Source organism: Cucumis melo, chromosome 1 (assembly GCF_025177605.1).
Source record: "Cucumis melo cultivar AY chromosome 1, USDA_Cmelo_AY_1.0, whole genome shotgun sequence".
NCBI classification, from domain to species: domain Eukaryota; kingdom Viridiplantae; phylum Streptophyta; class Magnoliopsida; order Cucurbitales; family Cucurbitaceae; genus Cucumis; species Cucumis melo.
Window position 1 is genome coordinate 30,045,200 of NC_066857.1, and position 24,114 is coordinate 30,069,313.

General features: G+C 30.7%; 2 protein-coding genes across 7 annotated transcripts; one reads left to right on the forward strand and one right to left on the reverse strand.

The window, feature by feature from the left end:
• Nucleotides 1–1,116: 1,116 nt before the first annotated feature.
• Nucleotides 1,117–15,488, reverse strand: LOC103492625 (RAN GTPase-activating protein 1). 6 transcript variants are annotated; one of them, XM_051079252.1, is made up of 4 exons: nt 9,254–9,603; nt 8,533–8,629; nt 6,041–7,682; nt 4,327–4,608 (listed from the first exon to the last, which is right to left on the reverse strand). In XM_051079252.1, exon 3 carries the CDS (start codon nt 7,669–7,671, stop codon nt 6,052–6,054), a length of 1,620 nt encoding a protein of 539 aa, XP_050935209.1. In that variant the 5' UTR covers nt 7,672–7,682; nt 8,533–8,629; nt 9,254–9,603; the 3' UTR covers nt 4,327–4,608; nt 6,041–6,051. The 6 variants fall into 6 exon arrangements, with proteins under 6 accessions (XP_050935270.1, XP_050935209.1, XP_008451279.1 ...); XM_051079313.1 differs by lacking the exons at nt 4,327–4,608; nt 8,533–8,629 and adding an exon at nt 1,117–1,381; XM_008453057.3 differs by lacking the exons at nt 8,533–8,629; nt 9,254–9,603 and adding an exon at nt 15,340–15,488.
• Nucleotides 14,949–21,030, forward strand: LOC103492623 (phospholipase A1-Igamma1, chloroplastic-like). Its single transcript, XM_008453053.3, has 3 exons — nt 14,949–16,163; nt 17,440–17,666; nt 20,550–21,030. Exons 1-3 carry the CDS (start codon nt 15,093–15,095, stop codon nt 20,791–20,793), a joined length of 1,542 nt encoding a protein of 513 aa, XP_008451275.1. The 5' UTR covers nt 14,949–15,092; the 3' UTR covers nt 20,794–21,030.
• The last annotated feature ends 3,084 nt before the right edge of the window (nt 21,031–24,114 follow it).

Below are 24,114 nucleotides of genomic sequence, written 5' to 3' on the forward strand. Positions count from 1 at the left end.
GTTCTAAAGAAAAAAGTTACGAATTTTGACTTTTTTATTACGATTAAGTAGCAGTACCATTAAGGATAAAGATAAGAATAAATGTAACAAAATTCATGACTTAAATCAATCGAATCATATTTACGATTCAGGCTCATTATAATGAATTCAACGATGGAATTCACCATTACGATTATAACAAGTTTTATTATAGTTTGGTATATCAAATAAATCACGACGTTTCTAACAATTATTCAGTCATATATTTTATGTTGGAAGATACTCTTGAAAAAAAATAAGTGCTTATCTCTACTAGCTTGGTTACATGCAACATACACACATGTATATATGAAACAACACATATTCAATTCAATTGTTATTTAAAAGTGGACCAACAATTATTTGTTTTTGATTTCCTTCCTTCCATCCCCTTCTAGAGATTCTCTTTGATGAATTTTTTATGGATTGAGGTTCAAATTTTATGCTTCACTAAGATTTTTCTTTTAGATGAAGATTATATTATAAATTTTATCACTAAATGTTACCAAATATAAACTTATTTATTATTTTAATTTTCACTACTTAATTTACCTTTATTTTAACTAATCTCAACTATGCACGTTTGTTCCTTAGGGAGGCAAAGGGATAAACCTTGAAATTTTCACTATTGTGTTTAATAAGCTCTTTAAAAATTTATAATTGGTTAAAGAATTTTCATTTTTCTATCATAAATATTTAAAATTAATTGGTTTATTAGGAATGAAATTGGACCTATAAGATATTGCCAGGACTCACACAGTTATATTTTATGTCAAATAGGTAAGGGACAATTAGGTACAAAATTATAGGCTTTAAAAATATATCCATGATTTACAAGTCTATTAGACACATTTTAATATTTCGTTCTATAATTCTATTATTGTAAATATGTTTATTATATTTTCCATTTTTAGGTTTTTCTACACTTTCTTTATTGATCACTATTGTGTATATATATCTCATTAGTGACCAAACGTGATATTCTGATTTACTCTCAAACCTAAGTCTTTTACATGGTATCAAAGCATTCAAGAAAATTAGGATTTTAAGAATTTAGGATCCTTTTATGTTACATCTAGGGTTTTGTAGATGGGTGAGTTTACACTTTTATCCATCGTTATTGTCATAGGTTTGTTTGCCGTCTACAATTGTAACAACCCAACTCTTTATACTAAGCTGAGGTCGTTACTAAAAAGAAACAATGACAAGAGACACTTTTTGAAACGAGGGAAGAATAAATTTTCATTAAAAACGGAATATTAAAACACTGAAACATAAACGCGGAAGCAAAACTGAGTCCCCATATGGCATGTCACGGATCCTTCTTTGTCGCTCGCCAGCTTTCCTCTACCTTTACCTTCGCCTGAAATGTTAAACATAGAAAGAGTGAGTATAAACATATACTCAGTAAGGGACCTACTACTAGTCCCGCTAGGTGTCTGTTAACTTCCCATTAGAGTCCTGAAAATGGTACCCAATCTCTGGCACGTTCCCGAACACGAGCAACATGCACTCCCGTAGGAACGAAAATCTGGTCTTCGGTGTCCCGAGGGAGCACCTAGGACATGCTGGTCTGTAGTGAACCCGGGGGTAACACTAAGACAATCGGGATGCGAGGACCCCGTCGAATCACTCGAATCATATCTATATCCATGCTAGACTGGCGTCCCGTCGGACCACACAGTCCTAAATAGGTGGTGATCCCGAAGGACACCCATGCAGGTACGACTCTAATAGACAAAGTTAACAGAACACCCTATCCATAGCATGTAGCATAACATAACATCATAACATGGCATGAATATTAATCTTAACGTCCTTAATCATGTGATTAATATATCATGCATTAACAATCATCAACATCAATCTACCAGTCATTAACATAACATCAGTCATCATCATTAATCATCAACATAATAATCTCAGTCATCATCATCAACATCAATACAATGACAGTCATTATTAGTAGCATCAAGTTATGCATTTTAGCTACCATCAATGCATAATCATAGTTACATGCGGTCTCTTAAATTCAGTTTGAAGGTCTAGTAGGAGAATCTCTTACCTTGAGATTTTAGCCAAACAAAGGTACTCCCTAGTTGACAGTAAAATTCTCCAATTAACTTGATCCTAATCATAAAAGGGACACTTAGTATCTTAATTAATGAAATTAGCAATTGGCTAACATCCAAAAATCCTCCCAAATTAATTAACTTTCTAAAAATTGGGGTTGAAACCAATTCAACCTTGATTGGGAAAAATCCAAGATTTAGATCTTAAAAAGTTTAGCCAATTGAACCTTTTACAGAAAACCCAAATAGATCCAAAATTAAATTAATAAAATATTAATTTAATTTTATTGGCTTACCAAGGTTACTCAGATGGAGGTTGGAAAATCCTCTTATCCTTGATGAAAAATTCATCACTTTAAATCCTCAAGCTTCCAAAGAGACCAATCTTAACTTCAACTGAGGCGACGACAGTAGAGGGTTATCTTAGAGAAGAAGATAAAGAACCTTTTTCTTTTTCCTTTATTTACATCTTAAGCATTCCAATGCTATTTATAGACCCAAATAATAACAATTATTATTATTATTATTATTTCCTTTTCCTTTTCCTTTTCCTTTTAGGATATATATATATATATATAATACAAAAAAAATATACATATATCTTTATTCCCATTATCTTTCCTAAATAAATGCCTTAATCTTAGGCATTTATAACCATTATTAATAATAATAATACTTCTTTATTATTATTATTATTTTTCTCTCACCAAAATCTATAATAAATATATATTTATTTAAACCATTATTCTCTCTTATAAATAAATATATATCTTTTTCGTCCAATCAAATCAACCATCTCTCTCCTTATGGATTATCTTCCTTTCCAAACAAATATAATTATATTCCAACATATAATTAACTTCACTTTTCCAAATTATTAATTAAATATATATATATATCCATATATATATACTCAATTAAATCCAATTCCACCAAAACCAACTTTTCCCTCCAAAATCTCAAATTAACTTAAGTCTTCAATTCTTTTAATCAATCAAATCTTTTCCAATAAATCACTTATAACTTCCAACATGAATTATCTTAACCCAACCATAACAATTTCACTCCAGAATCAATATTTATCTTTCTACATAATAATTAATTATCTTCCACAATAACTAATTATTATTTATCTTTCTCCAAAGTAATTATCCTTTTACAAATAATTGTATTTTTCCAAAATATAATTATTTTACTCTTTCTCCTTACTAAATATTCTTTCTCCAAAATACAATTATCTTTTCCTTAAATAATTATACTTCAACAAATATAATTATCTTTTCCTTTAACATAATAATTATATATATATATATATTTCCACATATACATATAATTATTAAATCTTCAACAAACTTTTCACCCCACAATTTAATTAAATAACATCCATAATTATTTAATTAAATTCAACTTCAACAACACTAAAAATCCACAACTTTACTTAATCCTCTTAACCTACCATTTAATCTAAAAACTCGACAACTCCACATGCCAAAACCTTTAATTAATTAAATATTCATCCAATAAATATTTAATTGATTTCAATTCCCACCTAAATCAAATAATTCTCATTAAATGGATTCAAAATAACGCCCAATAAATTATCTTAATTTTTGGGGCGTTACAACAATAGTTGTTGTCTATCAGTTGCCACCATTGTCAAAAGTTCGTTCACCTTTTCTCAATGTCGCCCAATCGAAAGAGGAGCTCAACCGTCAATCTACTTGACCCTAAAATTTTGAAGTCATCTAACTAGTGTGTGAGGCTCACGCACCACCCCTTCCTCCCTTGCCAAATCCATACGTTGGTGCATGTAGGCACGTGCAAATCCTTTTCGGTTCGTTTTCTGAGGGTTTTGTCTAATCATTTCTGATTCGTTTTCTTCGTAAGAGTTATTTACAGTGGTGTGTTTGTTTGGACTATATACTCATTGTTTGTGGTTCATTAAGAAAAAACATCTCTTTGACAAATTAGGGTTTGCTTCAACACATCTTTCCTTCAGATTTTAATCAGTATTTCTGTAAGTTTTTGAAGGTAATGACTAACAAAAAATCAGTAGTTACGTCAAAGATGATAACTATGATGACAAAAGTAACTGAATACAAGTTGAGTGGATCAAATTACTATCATGGAGATCAAATGTTTGCCATTCTATCAAGAGCATTGAGATGGATGAACACATTAAGGAAGAGCCCAGCTAATGCTACTAATAAGATTTGGCTGCAGTACGATTTAAGAATGCTTCTACAAATCAATAATTCATTAGATCGTGAAATCATTGAGCTAGGAAATCACTACAAATCAATCAAAGAATTACTGAAATATCTAGATTTTCATTAGTCTGGGAAAGAAAACATTAGTAGAGTGTTTGATGTTTGTCAGGCTCTCACGGGTTACTCAATGGAGGTCAAAGATATGTGTGCAGAATTCAATGTCTTGATGCCAATTAGCACTGATACAAAAGTTCTCATGGCTCGACGTTAACTTGTTCATCTCAAGTTTCTTACTTCGTCTCTTGCACCTAAATATGAGATGGCATTTCGTCAAGTTCAGAAATCTCATTGTTGAAAGAAGCTTGCACTCGAATACTTCGTACAAAGAAGCCACAAACAGTTATATCATTTGATTCTAACATTACTTTGTTTGGGCGCACAAATGACTATATAGGTAACAAGGGGGTTGGATCAAATAGCTCCAGCCTCCAAAGGTTATCCCAATAACCAACGAACAAATTCAATTGTTTAATATGTTATGTTTTCTCTCTTGCTTCTTTTTTAACATCACGACTCCACCTTTTTTCACCCTCTCGCACTCGCCCGACTCTCATCCATCTCCATTTGTGTCTATCTCTCTTCACCAGTGCCATCATCCACTTGTCTCATATAACTTTCTCTCCACAACTCAAGGAAAAAAACATCTAAATACAAAATTAAGAAGAAAAAACCCAACAAAACAAAACCATCCATAAGTCGATTGACTGCCACACACAACATAACTTACAATAAGTTTTCATACTTATCGGTTGGTTTCAGTGCCGATTTTACCCTTTAAGACAATTTTACCCTGCTAGGACTTAAATTTAATGAGTAGATGTCTCCAACATAGATCAAAATGATACCCTTCCTTCTCGTGGACACACTACCTCGTATCATAGAGGAGAAAAGAAACCTAAACTTCTCCAAAAGTAGAAATCTTATGAAAAGTATCGTTCATCAACTTGGAAGACAAAGATACACAGAAAGAGACTAATTTAGGTTGTTTCTCTCTACAATTTAGATTGTCATTTTAATGTTTAAATTAAACATAGACTTGATCATTTAGTAAAGAAGCAAAACCCATAAATGTGAAACTATACCATTCAATAAGTCACATGCCTAATCATAAATAACCTGTACTTAGTATCGAACTTATAATCATTATACTCACTCTCATCTACAAAATTTATATGTTGTACCTAGTATTTTTGTTTTCAATTTAATCAAGTTTTTAAGAATTTTAAATTAAATCCATATTAAAAGTTGTCTAATAAATAAGCTTACCATGTTATAATATTTAGATAGCTTTTAAAAACACATGAAAGTTCATGACCAAACTTATAATTGACAACTCCCAAACGATACCTTCAGTTCCATCAATAAACAGATCATCCAAGTTGTGCACTATAAAATGATGAACATTAATTTCCAAAATAACAAGACACAATTCTAATGGCGGAATATCTCAATGAACTGCATCAATTTATATGCCAACAAAAAAATAGAGCCGGCAAATAACAGAATAGAAAGCAGCTAATTTTGCTTTTAAAAATCTCTAAACTAGGATTCTGATGCCTAGCTAAAAAGAGAGACTTGTTACAGTTGGTTAAATATTGGTATGGAACCACCGCATGCAGCAAACAAAAAGAAACGAGAAACAAAAACAGTGGTGAAGATCAAAGAATGATCAAATCTGACCTGTGAGATTCTTACTCCTCTCGTTTGATGTCGAGGCCCTTGAGCTTTGATTCGAGTTCGTCATCATGATCACCATTCTCTTCAGCATCTTCATCATAGTCTTCTCCATCTGGATCATTCTCATCCAAAGGCCCAAGCATATTAGGAGAATTCTTAAATATCTCCTTCACTTCGTCGATTCCTTCTTCAGATATATAATTGGAATTGATGTTTAGCAGCTTAAATCCTGGCTTCTGTACTAATATTTGTGCTACAAATCTTGCCCCAGCCCTTCGTATTGAATTTGTGCTGAAGTCAACTTCGCTCAATTGACCATGTCCATCCTGGAGTGCGTTGCCAATCAAAATCACACCATCATCCTTCAGTTCATTCTCAGCCAAATATAATTTACTGAGGAATTGCTTTGTTGCTACACATGCTGCTATTGAAGCAGCGCCTTTTGCAGTTATATCGTTTCCAGCTATTTCTAGTACTTCAAGTGACGGAGCGGAATCTTTAAGAGCATTAGCCAATGCTTCAGCTCCTTCATCCTCCAAGTTCAGATAACTAAGATAGATTTCAGTTAGACCTGGAAAGGAAGATATGGATTTACTCAAAGCAATTCCAGCTTCCACCCCAAACATGTTGTCACGCAAATCAAGCTTTTTGAGACGGGTACAAGTACCAATAGCTTCAGCTAGAGCTACCCCTCCCTCAGAACCTACCCTTGTTGAGGAACAACGGAAATCCTCCAATGCAGGAGAACCCTTTACAATTTCGGAAATTGCAACTGCACCTTCATCTCCCGTCATATTATTGTGGAACTGAAGAATACGAAGCTTGTCTGTGGATGGAATCAACTCACGAACTGCTCTTGCAGCTTCCTCTGAAATACCATCATTCATCAAATAAAGCTCCTCCAAATTTTTCTGTGATCTCAAAAGTGATCCAAATGCTCGGACACCCTTCTCGCCCATGGCATTGTTTGAAAGGTCTAGATACCTTAAATCACAACCTTCTAATGCAGCAGAGAAAATGTTCATAACTTCAAGAGCGTCCCCCTCTGACCTTCCAGCAATGAAATCTGATAGGTCAACTTCTGTCAACCTATCTTTGATGGACAACAAGATCGGTTCAGCAACACGAGCAGCATCTAAGCCAAAACTTCTATTACTAAAGCAGATCTTAGTAAACAGGTTCCCAGGATCTTTAAGGGGTTCTAATAGCTCCTTAGCCTCATCTGCATCAATAAATGCTCTTCGTCCTCCTGATATATCAAAAACCGTTCCTCGAGTAGCAGGCTTCTCAGATATTAATACCTCTCCATCCTCCTTTACTCTAGGACCTCTTTTCAATATATCCAGCATAAGCCTGCTAGATTCTTTGGCATAAATTTGAACTGCAGAGCTTCCATCACCATCTGGCTCCTTCTCAAAGTGTTGGTTTGCAGTTGCAAAAGCCATATCTTCTACTTGCTTGGCATCCTCCTCAGCTTCTTCTTTACTTAATAAGCCATACTTCCGGGAAAAAATGGAGGGTGTTGTAAGATTTTTGATGATTCGTTCTACGAGCATGAACCTAGTGCTCTGGCTTGGAGGCCATAATTTAATTGACATTACACGAGGTTGGAATGTCTGGGTTGAAGAATCCATAGCAATATAATCTGCATCAAAACTAGACAAATAAGACAAAATAATCCATAGAGAAATTCAGGTTTCAGACAAAAAGAGGAAATTAGGCAAACTTTATTTCTCAGCTTAATTGTTCAGGTTTCCAACATCACCTTACACCTAACAGACGATTGCCAAATTGTCAAGCAGATATGATATCCCCATCTTAACTAATGTTCTTAAATTTATAAGCAAATCAATATAGCAATCAAATTAGAAATAGAAACAAAACTACATAGCAAGATTCAAAAAATCTCATACTACCATAGTTCCTAGTCAGACATTAGCCTGTCTGATACCATAACCATACACAACAGGCAATTATATTACAATGGAAAAATATCACTCACAGAAAAGTATCTAGTGAATAAACACTAAGACAATTGATACTGGGAGCAATGGCAAATGAAAGATGAATAAGCCATTATGCAAAATTATCACACAAGACATTGACATATTTTTGGCGAGGGGCTTTATAATTCACTAAAAATAATTTGCAAAAAAGTATAAGAAGTAAGGCTTGAACATAGCTCGTGTGTGTGTGTGTGTGGGGGTGGGGGGGAGGGGCGCTTGAGCTTAACAGCAGATGCCTAATAGCAATGCCAAACGTTATATTTTTATAATTACTACTACTTAAAGAAGTTGACAAAATGGCCATCGGTAGCCTTCAACTTTCTGTACGCATCTCAGAATATATCTTAAATCAGATGTTTATAATTTTATCTTCTGCTAGTTCAGCAATTGAACTTTTAACTAAAAAAGGTTCTTATAAGAAAAATCCAAGACATATAATCTCTATCAGAATTGACACACTTCATATGCATAATAGGCCTTTGCACTTACCCAAACAGTACAAATACAAGATGATACTAAATTTTGTATTTTTCCTGACCAAATTGGGAGTATATCAAAGCAATTGGACTAAAGGCCGCAGCAAAACCTACAACTCTTAAAAGGAAGCCCATGAAATCAGTCACAAAAATTAAATGCGTTTACAGTCAATAAAGATACATAATCTGGTTTTGCGTGGAAGTAAGAAGCCATCTACAAACTAGCACTAAGAATCTTAATAATAGTTGTAAGTCGAATTTTCTCTGGTAAAGTTTCCTTGAAGGAATGAAACAAACAAAAATATACATATTCAAGATTGAACCCCAAAAAAGTTAAGAAACAGGAAATTTATATATTTAACTAGTTTGCACAAAGAAAACAAATAATCAGAGATCTGAAGAAACAAATTATACCCTAGCCCATAGCATCTATAGATTCTTCAACATTGAAGAGGAATACTCGTCTGTTTACTATTTCGTTTGTCCATTGTATTAATATCCCCATATTTCTTACAGCCAATAAAACTATAATCGACATTTTTCTTTTCTTTTTCGCTTTGTTCATCTGCATCTTCCAAAACAATTTTTCTTCTATTTTATTTATTGATTCGGATAAGAACGATAAATTATATTTTCTTTTGTTCCTTTTACTTCATGAACCTGATTTTCCGTAATTTGTGATGATAAAAATGTTCTTGATTTTTATGTTGGAAGGTAAAGAGGATAAAAAAAACCTTATAGATCTGAAAGATGAGTAGCGGCAGCGAGATCTACAAACGGCGGAGGTTAGGGGCTGAAACACTGTGTTTCGGAGAAAAAGAGAGATAGAGAGAAAATGAGGTTTGTGTTGTTGTGCGAGAGGGAGGAGGAGGCCGGGCAGAAGTTTGGTTTGAAGAAGGAGAGTGCGGCAGTTGAGAGGGCAGCGTGCGGCGGTATAGGCCCGAGAAGGAACGGCGGAGTGCGGCGGGCCGGGGCGGGGCAGTGGCTGAACGTGAAAATAGGGTTTAGAAAGAAATGAAAGTTTGTTGGTTTAAAAAATTAAAAAAAAAAAATAAAATAAAAGGTTTCTTTTGTGCCCACGAGACCAAAAGATGGGATTGTTGATTAATATTTCATATTTCTCTAAAAGTATATTTATAAAAATAAACAGCTGGAATTAGTAATATATATATTCTCTTTCACTTTGTTTTAGTTATTATAAATCTTTTTACATAATGTAATAATTTTTATTTTAATATTTCTATATTATAGTGTTGTCATCTAATTTTAAAATTAAAATCAAATTATTGTAACTCTAAATGGGTGTGGTAAGGGTGTTCAAATAACCCAACAATTCGGATTACCCAACATTTATCATTTGAATTTGATAATTCGGGTTGATTTTTAATGTGGGTTGGATTGAATTTTTTTTATTTCTTTTAGATTGATTCATGTTACATTTTTTAAAATTCAATTGACCCAACCAACCTGAATTTCTAATATTATTAAAATATATATTACAACTTATAAATATTATAATTCTTTAATATTTTAAGTTAATAAATAATATACTTAAAAATAAATAACCTAACAACACAACCTGAATTTTGAGGATTGGGTTGGGTTAAAGATATTATTCGGGTTGTTACTTTAACCAAAACAAAATTTAGGTTGATCCAAAAAATCTCCACAACCCAACTCATTTATACCCGTCTCCTCATATCTACCCAACTCATTTATACCCGTCTCCTCATATCTACTTTATTACCTATTTTTTCTCAAATTCTTCGGCAAGCTTAGATGAACTAGTATCTATATGTTCATAAGAACGAAAAGTTCTAAGTTCGAATTTCCCACCACGTAAGTTGTATTGTACTTAAAAGACCTTTTCAATATATATATATATTGTTATAAAATAAAGAACAATGAAACAACCAAAAGAGAAGAATAAAGAAGTGAGGAAGAAGAGAAGACAATTGAATCGATTGTAGTGTGTATACAAATGATCTCAATAATTTCTATTTATAGGGTTATACGATAATAATGGGTTGCAAAACCAAACATAAACAGGGGACAAGAAAGTTATGAAGATTAATAGGAAGGTTAATGAATTAATTTGTAACCCAAGTAAGTTAACTTCTAATAATATTTAACTTTAATTTAGAATATTCATAATATATATAAATATATATCTTTCATATTTCTATTTGTCAAATAATTTTTTCTTCATTTATGTTTTTAAATAAAAAAATTCTCCATATATACTTTATTTCTTAATTTTCTCTCTCCATATATACTTTATTCCTTTTTTATAATTAAAAAAAAAAAACTTAATCTATATCAATATCTATATCTCTTTTGGATATTTTAAAAAAGAAAATTCTCCATTCACTTTTTCTCTCTATGGGTTTTCTAAATATTAATGAGCTCAACCAACTACTCATCATGCATCTACTTAAATGCCAATCATTTTTTTACTTAAATCCTAACAATTGTTTTTGAAGAAAAGTCGTAACACAATAAATATTTAGAAAACCAATAAAAAACACAAATGATCAGATACTAAGAAAAAAACCACTAATCAACATAAAAAGATACCTAATTAGTTGGGTTTCATTAACTATTAGATTCTTCTACGTGGAATAAAAGAAATGGATATTTTAGGGTCAATTTGGTAATGTTTTCGTTTCTTATTTCATGCTTTTGTTTTCATTTTTTTAAAAAACGAAGGTATTTGGTAACCTTTTTTTTTTTCTCATTCTAAAAAAGTAGAAATACTTATCAAATAATGAATTGTTGAGAATAAAAAAAAGTAGTTTCTTTGCTCTGTTTCTCAATTATTTCTATTGGTTTTCTTTTTCTCAATTTATTTTTATTTGTTTCATTTTCCTTTTCCTCAATTATTTTTATTGGTTTCCTTTTCTTTTTCTCAATTATTTTTATTTGTTTCATTTTCCTTTTTCTTAATTATTTTCATTGGTTTCATTTTCCTCTTCCTCTTTCATTCATTTTTCCTCTTCCTCTTTCATTCATTGTCTTCCTCTTCACACCGTCTTTCTCACTTCATGGGATCCATAGTTTTTGCCTTTCTCACTTCGTGGGATCCATAGTTTTTGCCAGATTGTTCCTCTTCATTGGATTCATAGTTTTCGTCTGACTCTTCCTCTTCGTCGAATCCATAGTTTTCGTCTTCCTCTTTGCACGAATTTGGGTTTTCATTGTGAGTTTTTTTCCAAAGCATCATAAGTAGCAAAGGTAAAGGTTAAATTTTGTTTTGTTTATTTAATTTTGAATATTGAAGACATAATAACTTTAAATTTAATATTACATTCTAGATGTCACAAAATATCGATGAGGTTGTTGAAATTAATGAATTAAAGAGAAATGACCCAAGTGAGATGGTATTGCCAATCAAATTTGGCAAAACATTTGAAAGATAGATACAATTTTATGTTTATGTTATATTTTTATTTGTGCATCAGTACTTCTTCGTATTAAATTAATAAACTTTTGATAATTTTATTTTTTATGTTTGATGGATGACCTATATTTTTGTTTAATGTTTAATTCAAATAGATGTGAAAAATAAAAAATAAATCTGGAAGAAAATCAAGAAACAAGAAATTGTTATCAAACACATTTTTTGTTTCCGTTTCTTTTTTTTTTTCGAGAAACAAGAAACAGAATCAGTTATCAAACATATCCTTGTTTCTTGTTCTAAAAAAAGAAGAAACAGAGAACAAGAAACAAGAAACAAAGAATAGGAATGTTACCAAACGGGCGCTTATTTATTAAATCAAATATACTTACACCTTTTGGTAACATCTCTAAAAAACCTCACATCGAAATCATTACCCAAGTGATAATAAAGATGAGAAGAAAAACAATATCAATAATCACTACTCTAAGAAACCAAAATCAAAGCAAAGATATGAAGTGAAAGATGATAAATAAACATACCTACGGTATAAAAGAACACAAATACCAAACACACGAAAAAAAACACTAATTAACTTGAGAAGACAAGTAATTAGTTGATTTGAATAATTATTAGATTACTCCTATGGTGGAATAGAAGGAATCAACAAATGAACACATAATACGCATCTATCTAACCTTCTTTAGCGCGATATGGTAGAAAACTCTATCGAAATCACCCGCGTTACATATCAAACAATAATAAAGTTGAGAAGAGAAATGATATCCACATCTCTCGCTCAAACCAAAATCAAAATAAAAAATGAAATGAAAGAGGATAAACAAACCTAGTTTTGGTGAAAAGATATGTATTTACTTGCAGTGTGTAAATATATGTTTTTTCGTGGATTTGAACAACTTTAAATAATAACCACCAAGAGAAAGGGTATTTAAAAGCAGAGGGGCAAAATGAAATTTTAAAGATTCTCCTTTCCCCACTTTTAATATAGTAGAGATAGAGATAGTAAAAGTGATGATTTGTCCTTTAACTTATGGAGATGTAGAAATGTTGGTGGAAAAGATATTTTATTTCCTTTTATTGTTCATGGTATAAATTTGCCTCTGTTGATATTAGTTGATCTTGATCTCACGTTAATGTTTATACAAGTGTTTAAATAACTTGCCATCTCATACTACCCGATCCATGTTTCAAGAGTTTGGTTAAGTTAGTTTGAATTTAGAATTTGGTTGAATGTTTTGTATTTTTCTACAAGTTGAGTTGGGTTCATGTTACACTTTTAAAATCACAACTGAATCCAATTTTTTTGTATTATTAAAATATTTAAGTATTACACCTCATACATATTGTTATGATGTTTGTTTGAAGTTTGTAAGAGATATTTTGAATTTTCGAAAGTTGCTATATTTTATAAATAGTTTCTTTTTTTTGTGTTATTTATAACAATTCCTCGAAAATAAAATATCAAATTAAATTTGAATTTGAATATCTTGTTAGTAACAATAAGAATTGCACTATAACAACAAAATTGATAACATACATGGCAGACTACTTATTTTAATTAGATAATGCAAATGAAAATATAAAATGTAAAATAGAGATATTATAAATTGAAAATAAAAAATGCAAAATAGAGATAGAAATTTAGAAACTCATTTTTTTGGGAGACATCCAAAAGTCTCAAGATGCATAAAAATCTTACAATACTACAAAACAAAAATGTTAATCTAGATGTTCACCCAATAAAAATTTAGGATGTCTGTGAAATAAACGACCCCTAAATGTCGGTAACTCCCAATAAAGGGAGGTAGTCTGAAATATTTCATACTTCCTTAATACTTAAATCTTTTTCGTCAAAAGATTTGCATGCAATAAAAACTAACATATTGGTCTCTAAATTTCGAAGTATAACATCTTTGATTATTATTTAAATAGTTAAACAATAGATTTAATATAAAAGTTTATTTAAGTGTAAAAGGGAAAAAAATTGATTGTATATTTAAAAGCATCTAAACGTCACGTGACAACAGCTGTAAATTTAGAATCGAGAATCTATGAGACCCCACAAAAGAAAGAAAGGTTTTGTTGTCATTGTAGAATGAATGAGAAGTCATATATATCCCAAAAAGAAATGGAAATAAAGAATTGTGTTTATAAAAGTTTACATTCTCAACTTAGGTTTGTGACACCTTCTCAATTACTTAAATTTTACCTTATTTCATCAATGGTCTTCAAAACTTATTTTTACAAAAAGAAAATGGACAAAAATAAAATTTGATTTTCAAAATAATGAGGACTTTTAAAAAATAACAGAAAAAACCACTAAATTAAAAAAACTATAAAGAATAAATATTTTGTTAATTTTAAATATAACAAAAAAACCAAACATTTATCAATATGGTAAAGTTTTATGGTTTTTTTAAAAATATAAACAAAATATTTATTCTAATAATTTTGAAAATGGAAAAAGCTCACATATCAACAATGTAAAATATCAAAATTATCCTAGTCAATACATACACGATCGTCCAATCAACAATTCTTCCTAATTATTGGATCTCGGACTTTAGTGGTACCAATAGTTCGAGACAAAGAATTCTACCTTTATTTTATTTAATTTCGAGCTTCGCAAGATGAAAGATTTCACCTTTAGTCATTCGATCATAGATATTAATTACATCGAAATGACCCGAAATTAATAACTAAAAAAGAAAATAGAAAAAGCCACAGCATATATGGAATCTTCTGTTATTTAGTTATAAATTAATCTAAAATTTTAGATTTTAATAAAATAACTCCAGTAAAACAGAGAAACAAAATTATATGGATTTGAAAAAAGAAGTTACTATAAATGTGGAAAATGTGAAAATCTTTACAAAATATGAAAAGATGACATGATTCCATGAATGATATAGACTTCAGTCACCGTCAATGAGTGTATGCATAGCTCTATCAGTGAGTGGCATTTTGGGGGATTCTGGGGGAAAATATCAAACCCTCGCATTTGAATAATCTAATATATATGTTCCCACCAACTCTTATTATTTCAATCTATTCTAAACTAATTCCATTGCATTCATTCACCATCTTCTCCACTTCATTTCCATCATCTTTCTTCATCACACAAGAAGAAGAAAAATAAAATCTTGTAATCAATAATGGCCATTCTTCTGTCCAACTTTCTCTTCCTATTTCCAAAACAACTCCATCACCCTAAACAATACTCTTCTCCACTCCATTACTCAACCTCAAATTCTCACTTTCAAACCTCCAGATTATTCAAAACAACAAACACAGAACAATCATCACAATGTCAAGTAATTTCAAGAACCAGAGACTCATACGCTTTCACAGAAGAACACGAAGAACAACAACAACAACAAATCAACATGGAAGAATCATTACCTGAATCAAAAATCGCCGATTCCTGGCGAGAAATCCACGGAAGCAACGATTGGACTGGTTTACTTGATCCAATGAACGATCTCCTCCGTTCCGAGTTAATCAGATACGGCGAAATGTCACAATCCTGCTACGACGCTTTTGATTACGATCCGTTCTCAAAATACTGCGGAAGTTGCAGATTCAGTCGAGGAAAATTCTTCGAACGTCTAGGAATGGAAAACGTAGGTTATGAAGTAACGCGGTACCTGTACGCAACATCAAACATCAACATGCCTAATTTCTTCAAGAAATCGCGATGGCCAAAGGTGTGGAGCAAGAGCGCGAACTGGATCGGGTACGTAGCTGTATCGAATGATGAGAAATCGAAGGAGCTAGGGCGGAGAGATATTGTGGTAGCCTGGAGAGGAACGGTGACGAGGCTGGAATGGATTACGGATCTGATGGATTTTCTGAAACCGATTGCGGAGGCCAAGATTGGTTGCCCTAATTCGGGAGTGAAGGTGGAATCGGGATTTGTGGATTTGTATACGGAGAAGGAGGAGAAAGGTTGTGGATATTGTAGATTCTCGGCGAGAGAGCAGGTGATGGCGGAGGTGAAGCGGCTGACGGAGAGATTTGGGGGAGCGGAGGAGGAGATGAGTATTACGATAACAGGGCATAGCTTGGGAAGTGCTTTGGCGGTTCTTAGTGGTTTCGATATAGCGGAAACCGGGTTGAACCGGTTGGGAAATGGTCGGCTTGTGCCGGTTTGTGTTTTCTCTTTCTCGGGGCCTCGTGTTGGTAACTTCTCCTTCAAGGAACACCTTCACGAATTGGGAGTTAAGGTATTTTCTTATTATTATTATTATATTTTTGAAAATATCATGTTACAGCTAGGAAATTAGCAAAATGAATTAAAATATTTATAAAATATAGTAAAATATTACGATACTCAATAGATAAAAAAAGACTAATCACAATAAACAAGAATAGATTACTATGAAAGTATTGTCTACACTAGTATAAATATCATAGATGGAGTGTGATATTTTATTATATTTATAAGTATTTTTAGATATTTTGTTGAAAATATTTATAGAGATAACAAAATTAATAGATTCCTACCCCGCAAATAGTAGTTAGACAATGACAATTTGCTCTATTTGTAATTATTATGAAACAATTCTTATACTTAAATTGTTCGTTTGGGTTTGAGTTCTTATACTTTCAGCTTTTAACTATTTTTATCTTTTAAAAATGAAAAATGAAGGGACCAAAATGATCCCTTTTTAAAAGCTTAAGAACCATAATGAACAAAAATTAAAAATACAAATACCAAAATGAATATTTTAAGATAATAGAGAATAAAATAAAACAAAGTTGAATTTATAAAGACTAAAATGAACCATTTAAAACTATATGGACTAAAATGAATTAGAACTAAAGACATGAAAACCACGATGATTAAACCAAATGTAAATTACGAACCCAAATGAAAAAAAAAACTCAAAATTCAATGTAAAAATGTTATATTTTGAAATATAGATAAAAATGAAAACTAAAGTCAAATAAAAGTTCAAATTTAAAAATTTAATGAAAATTAAACTCAAAATTTAGAAACCAAAACTATATTTTCTTTCTCGTTAGAACAATATATAAAATGAGTCAAGTGCTACTAAAACAATTGAAACGTAGAATTTGAGCTTACAAACTCTGTTGTGAAGGTGGAGACACAACCAGGACACATATTTTAATAAAAATAAAACATTATTTAGTATATATTGTAATTTGAAACTTTAAAATTAATATTAAACTACAAAAACCGATAATGTGAGGAGGACACGTGTCTCCGCTGGCCTCTTAATAAATCCGCTTTTGAGATGAGCGATCATTACTGTGGTTTAGTCGATATTATATGGTGTATGTGTAGTTGAGTTATGTTGATATGGAACCAATTAATCTAATAAAAAAAAAGGGAAGAAAAGAATAGGTTAGAATATTCGCCTTCTGACCAAAATTAAATTAGAGAATGTATTGAGATTTGAAATTATGTGGTAATTGGTTAATTTGATCAATCAATGAACTTTGATGTTTTCTTTTATATATGAAAAATATACACAGGTATTGAGGGTGGTAAATATTCACGACATAGTACCAAAAACGCCAGGATTTTTATTCAACGAAAGCATACCAAGGGCGGTGATGCAATTTGCGGAGGGATTACCGTGGAGTTATTCACATGTGGGGGTGGAGTTAAAACTGGATCATAAAGTTTCACCATTTCTTAAACAAACCAACGACCCCGTTTGTGCCCATAATTTGGAAGCTCTCTTGCATTTACTCGATGGGTACGTAACCTTCCTCACCCTTCTTTTCCTTCTCCCTCTTTTCATTTTTATCTCTTACCAATATATAAATATATAAAACATGTGTGTTTTAGATGTTGAGTAGTTGACTACTTTAATCCAGGTTATAGAAGTTCTTATTTGAAATTTGGATTGTTTTATTTTTGGTAAAATAAAGTAAACACTCCACTAAAAATAAGTGAAATAGCTATTAATATCCTAGTTAACTAGAAATTTTAATTATTATAATTGGAGTCCGAGCCCCACATATACTTATTGAGGACTCAATCATATACTTACTTTAATTTCTCTTTATATCAAGGTTAATCATTTTAGATTATAAAATTATTGAAATTATTTATGAACGTTGTAAAATTTCAAGCAGTTTTTCTAAAATCCTTTTTTTCCTATACAGTGATAGACACGGAAGCCTTTATTAATAATACATGAATATTAGTCTATTAATGTCTATCACAAATAGATATCTATTAACACATTTTATGTTATATTTGAAAATATTTTAGTTTAATTTGCTATGTTTGAAATATAGGAAACCCATTTAAGTTAATATTAAAACCCATAAAAGTGTATTATTAATTTTAATTTTAAACATATAAACTTTTAAAATGTTAAGAAAAAATCTCAATTTACTCTTTAAACTTTGGGGTTCCTAAACTAATAAATTTATCAATTTATGTCTTAAACTTTTGCAAGTGAATTATTAAAGTAACATTCATCGATCTAGACTTAGTTTGAAAAATATTTTGTGAAACATAAATTTATCAACCTATAAGTAGATTGACTTAAATTTTTATTAATATTACGTCTAAAAAGCTTTTCATGGATTCAATTCTCATACGTGTATATAACTATTAGATTAATCAAATAGACCTATTATAATTGATATATGGACCATTCAGTTAGAAAAGTTTGGAGAGGTTTAGTCCATTGATAAAATAGTAAGCCAAAGTTGATAAAATAGTAAGACAAAGATGATGTTTACGAAAATTAACTTAATAGAAAAATGCAAATTGATATGATTTAAAGAAAAGTTGGGGTTTAAATTGGTAGAATTAGGAAATGTTTATAGGATGTAGTTCTTCTTTAACGTAAGACGACATTATTGACATTTCACAAATTCAAAATTAAACTTACTAATTTTAAAATTGATTAGAAGTATAGAGAATAATATTAAACATTTTTTCTGACAGAATAAACAATCAAAGGAAAGGAATCTGAAAGGTCAAAATAAATTTAATATAATTTAGAAACGTTTTGGCATGATTTCTGTAAATTAAAATAGTCATTAAATATTTAAATAAAGCCACCATGTAATATATGTTAACATACTATGATTCAACCACCATTAATTAAATATGAGTTGCACTAAAAATTAAAATAAATACGATTTTTTTCAATATTTTCTAAATCAATATATATATTTTTACTTTACTTCATGTATTTATTTAATCTACACTCTCAATAAATTTTATATTTATTTTAATGCCACAATTGAGTAGATATGAAACTCAAACATCTATGAAAAATCTCGTTAATTATAGGTAAAACTCAACCTTAGTTAAAAAGGAAATCTTAAATTTAGACAATATAAAGTTTTCTTCAATAAAAATGAGTTAAATAGTAATAAAAATAATTTTTACAATCTAAAAAGGGAATACAAAAATTATTATAAATGAACGATTTGTAAAAATTTGTACAAACTATAACAAAAAGAAAAATTTATAGAACTTTTATCGGTTTCTATCCATGTCACTAATAGACTAATGCTTATATGTGTGTATTGTAAAATTTTGTTATATTTTATAGATATTTTGGTGCATTTGGAAACGAAGAATTTATTTTATTTAATAATATTTATGAAAAAACAATATTATCTTTTAGGGGATGTGTTTGTTTTGCTGACATTTTCGATATAAACAATTTGATTTTGATTTGGACAGTATAATTTTATAATATCACTAAAATTCAAGGATTGGGATATGATTTTCGCTGTCACAACGGTCATTGACCTTCATTATTTTATTGTTAAATAATTATTTATAATAAGATTGTTTGTCTCCTGCACACTTAACCTAAAATAATAACAACAATCACTGACTATATGAATATGTTAGAGATGGAAGAAATGTATATGTTAGGTTGTTTTAGATGTTTGAGATTGGTATAACTTTTAGGGGAAAGTGTTTTTATACTCAATTTTTTTGATTTTATATAATTATAGAAGTTTATTTTGGTTTAGTTCTTTTTTGTGATTTCAAATTGTGATTTTAGTTTCAACTATAGCTCTTCTATGGCTTTAAAAGATTTATTTAAGCAAATACGGGCTTACTTAAAAAAGAAATAACATAAACTATATATATATAATATATATATATATAATTTCATTAGGTAAATGTAAATGCTGATTCATCAATACTTTCTTCTAGAAAAGAAATTTGTGTATGTAATAATAAAGACAAGTTGTGAAGTTTGGCCGACTAACCGACATCATAACGAAACTAGACCGAAATAAGAAAAACTAAATTAAAGCTTCCTTCCAATCTTAAGATATAATTCCCTCAAGGCAGGAACATTAAATAATTGATGGTGTAATATTATTTTGTTTCCGAGGATAAATTTATGAAACTACTCCTTAAGCATAGATTATTCATGAAAAATGTACTATTTTAACGGGGTCGGATAAGAACGGGGAAGCTAGGCGTGAGCCGTATACACTCTTACATATATGTACCAAATTTGCAATAAATCGAACAAAATTGTGGTTTTAGGGAATAAAAAATGTTTTAAAAATTTATTTATGGTACTTTGAAGTTAAAAAAAAAAGGGAAATAAATAGTTACGAAAGAGAGTGTTGGAGTGAAACAGGTACCATGGAAAAGGAGGTAGGTTCGTGTTAGCGAGCGGGAGAGACCCGGCGTTGGTTAACAAAGGTTGTGATTTTCTCAAAGATCATTACTTAGTCCCACCAAATTGGAGGCAAGATGAGAATAAAGGTATGATAAGAAATCAGGATGGGCGTTGGATACAACCTGATAGATTGAAATTTGATGATCATCCTCAAGATATTCACCATCATCTTACACAATTAGGCTTACATTTTTACTCCTAGCTAAAAGTTCTTGATTCAATTTACAGTTTCTAGATAGGGAGTATACCACATTGTTACTCTTAGTGAAATATCCTGGACAATGTTTCAAATAGTTTGATTGGATAATGTTTCCTGCTTGGAGTTTCATTCATGTTTTTTTCATTGGATAATTGCAATGAATAACACTTTTAAAATCAACAATTAGGTAAGTGTATAATATATTTAAATATTTGCAAATATAACAAAATTTATCACTAATAGACTGTATTGCTGGTAAACTCTTATTAACAAGGTGACTTATCACTTATAGATTTGTATCAATGATCATATTGATAGAAAAACATACAAATTCAGCAGAAACAGGATCGAATAATTACTCTAATTGCAATTAATTAACAAAATAACCCCAAACCGAAAAAAGTTTAAAATTAGGGTTTTAAGGAAGAACTTACGTTCGAAGGTCCGATTGATGCTTAAACCACCACTAGGGTTGATCTATTATCATCTGGACTCAGAACCGGGTTGTGGGACCTGTTGGATGAAGGAAATCGATAGAGAGAAAAAAGATGGAAAAGTATGGAAATAGGTTGGGTTTGATTTTTTAGAAAAAAAAACCAGCCCAATTTTGTTTTTTAGGAAATCAGCCAACCTTCTTCCTTGAGGCCCTAAGAGCCAAATTTATAGAGGCTTTTCATGCAAGGTTGCATGTGCATGCAATCACATGGGCAAACAACACATAACCCACTAACCATTAGTGGGCTTAATGCCATTATAGTTTGCTAACACCTAGCCCACTATAGTTAGTGAGTTTATCCAACAAAATGTTGGATTTTTCCACTAACTTTAATTAAAGGGTAAAATTGTCAGTTGATCAAAGTCAAACTTTGACTTTTCAAACTAAAAAGTCAACATTTGACTTTTTACAATTTTGTCCTTCTTGACTAATTTTGACCTTCTGAGCATGCATCCGCATTTATTTTCTCAAGATTCAAATCGCATTTGAATATATTGCTGGTCAAAGTTTAACTTTTCAAAGTTAAAAGTCAACATTTTGACTTTTTACAACTTTAACTATTTCCATCTTTTCCGAGCTTCCGGGTATGAATCCACATTCATATCTTTAATATTTAAATCTCATTTAAGCATAAAGCTCTATTAGTAACCTAAAACCGACTGCTATATCACATATACTTGTCGGTTTCTCTCTCATCTCTTAGTTCAAACAATTTGACTCATTCCATCATACTGTTCTAAGTTTATTCCATATGAGCTAGCAGGGGAACCTAATGGACTATAGATCATGGGCTCCAACGATCCGAGATTAACAGGCTAAACTCTTTTATACCAAGCTAATCAACATTCGTTAACTAACAGGTCATTCCACTAAAGTCACGTAGTTGCACTCCCCTTACTATAAATATATTTATGTCCATTTGATATAACCATGATCATTAAGTTAATCTTTCACAAGTTGTTCGTAAGCTTGGCTAGGTTGAAAAGTATCGTTTTATCCCTAAGACTACATCTTTCTTCTTTAGTCCCACTGATCCACTATTGAACAATTAGTTTAAAGTCTAACCTATGAACCGAATCCCTCTCGGACCAATGAGAGGGTGGGGCCCCTTTGTCCAAGACTTGGATTCAGTCTAAGAACAACCTATCTACTAACCCTAAAGCGGGTAGGAGTGAATTTCGTCTTGCATCCTATGTTCCCATCTATCCACCCGATCTTACCCCTGAAATGGGAGGCTTATTGGGCCAACGCTAACGAGTTGCCCTCACTTATGCAGATCTAAGGATAATCTCATGAGAACAAGAGTTCACAGTTAGCTCAGGATTAAGATTAAGTTACCTAGATCATCAATAATCAAGATAGTCAGTTTTGAACAGTAAACGACGTTATAACGTAAAAGTGACTATTTCATGGTTCTGTCTTATGCAAACCCTTTACATAGGGTGCCCCCACTTTCATGTATATACATGAACGATTCAGGATTACATCGTTTGTATTAACTCTAAAGCCAGCCGTATCCATAGTATCTCTGAATAAGGCGCCCAATCTTTATTGATATACTATAGGTTATTTAGGCTATTTACTCGAACTTAATCCATATTTATGTCTCTACATAAAATTTAAGTTTACTTAAAATAGCCTTGGGATCTTAGTTTATTGGATTTAAGATTATAGTATTCAATTTTTCAATAACGATTTTATTGAATAGAATATGATTACAAACTACGAGTTTTAGGACATAAATTCTAACACATATGATCTATTATTGATAGATTTTGAGAGTTAGATTTAAACCTTTGCTAATTATTTTACATTGTCTGTTATTTGACTTCAAAAATTTCTTACTTGTAAATAATAGTAATTATTATTATTATTTTTTTATATTACTTATCAAGTGCATGGTAAATTTCTTTTGAAAGAAATATAACATGAAAAGTTCAAATGTGTAATTTTAAAAAAAGTGTTTTAGCGTGAATTTTGAGATTTGTGTCGTTTTGTCAAATAGGTTTAAAAAAAATCAAAGTTGTTAAGAATAAGCTCACCTTAAATTTTCAAATTTGTGTCTAATAGAATTCTCACTATTCTCGCTATTTAGAAACAAAAATTCGTAATATGTCTTATTAAGAAAAAATACCTTTTGATTCTTAGGTTTTAGGTTTGGTTTTTATTTGATTTCTAAATTTCAAAATATTGCAATTCAATGATGTAATTTAAAATAATTATGAAATAAAATTTTAAAATTTAATTCTAGTTGTGATGAAAAATTGTAACGCCCCGAGTTTAGAAAAGGAACACGAACGAACCACTATCACATCTGAATGAGAAAAATCATGAGAACTTAAAGTTAAAAAAGTAAAGAATGAAAAGTTATTAACAATATCAATAGGGTACACCTTCGATAAAAAAACTTAAAAGAATAGAAAGTTATTACCTATATTAATAAGATACACATTCCTTCTCAATGAGTCGATCATAAAAGTTGGATGACCTAAGATTTTTCCCATGACAACTTTCACTCTAATATTTCTTCTAAGTTAAACAAGGATGACATTAATGTAGGAAATTCCAAAGCTGTCATGCTGAATCCGAAATCCAAATCCTAGGGTATTGCTTAAATTATTATTTGGTGAAAAACCAAAAAACCAAGGTTAAAAGTATAAAATTTGAAACCTAATGTTTAAAGACCAAATTAAAACTAAACTTGATAATATTTTAAAATATATCTATGGACTAAATTGAAACAAAACTGAAAATTTATAGTATTTTGAACCCCTCTATGACATAACATTTAAAAACATCGACATTTTCATAAAATTCAGAACTCAATA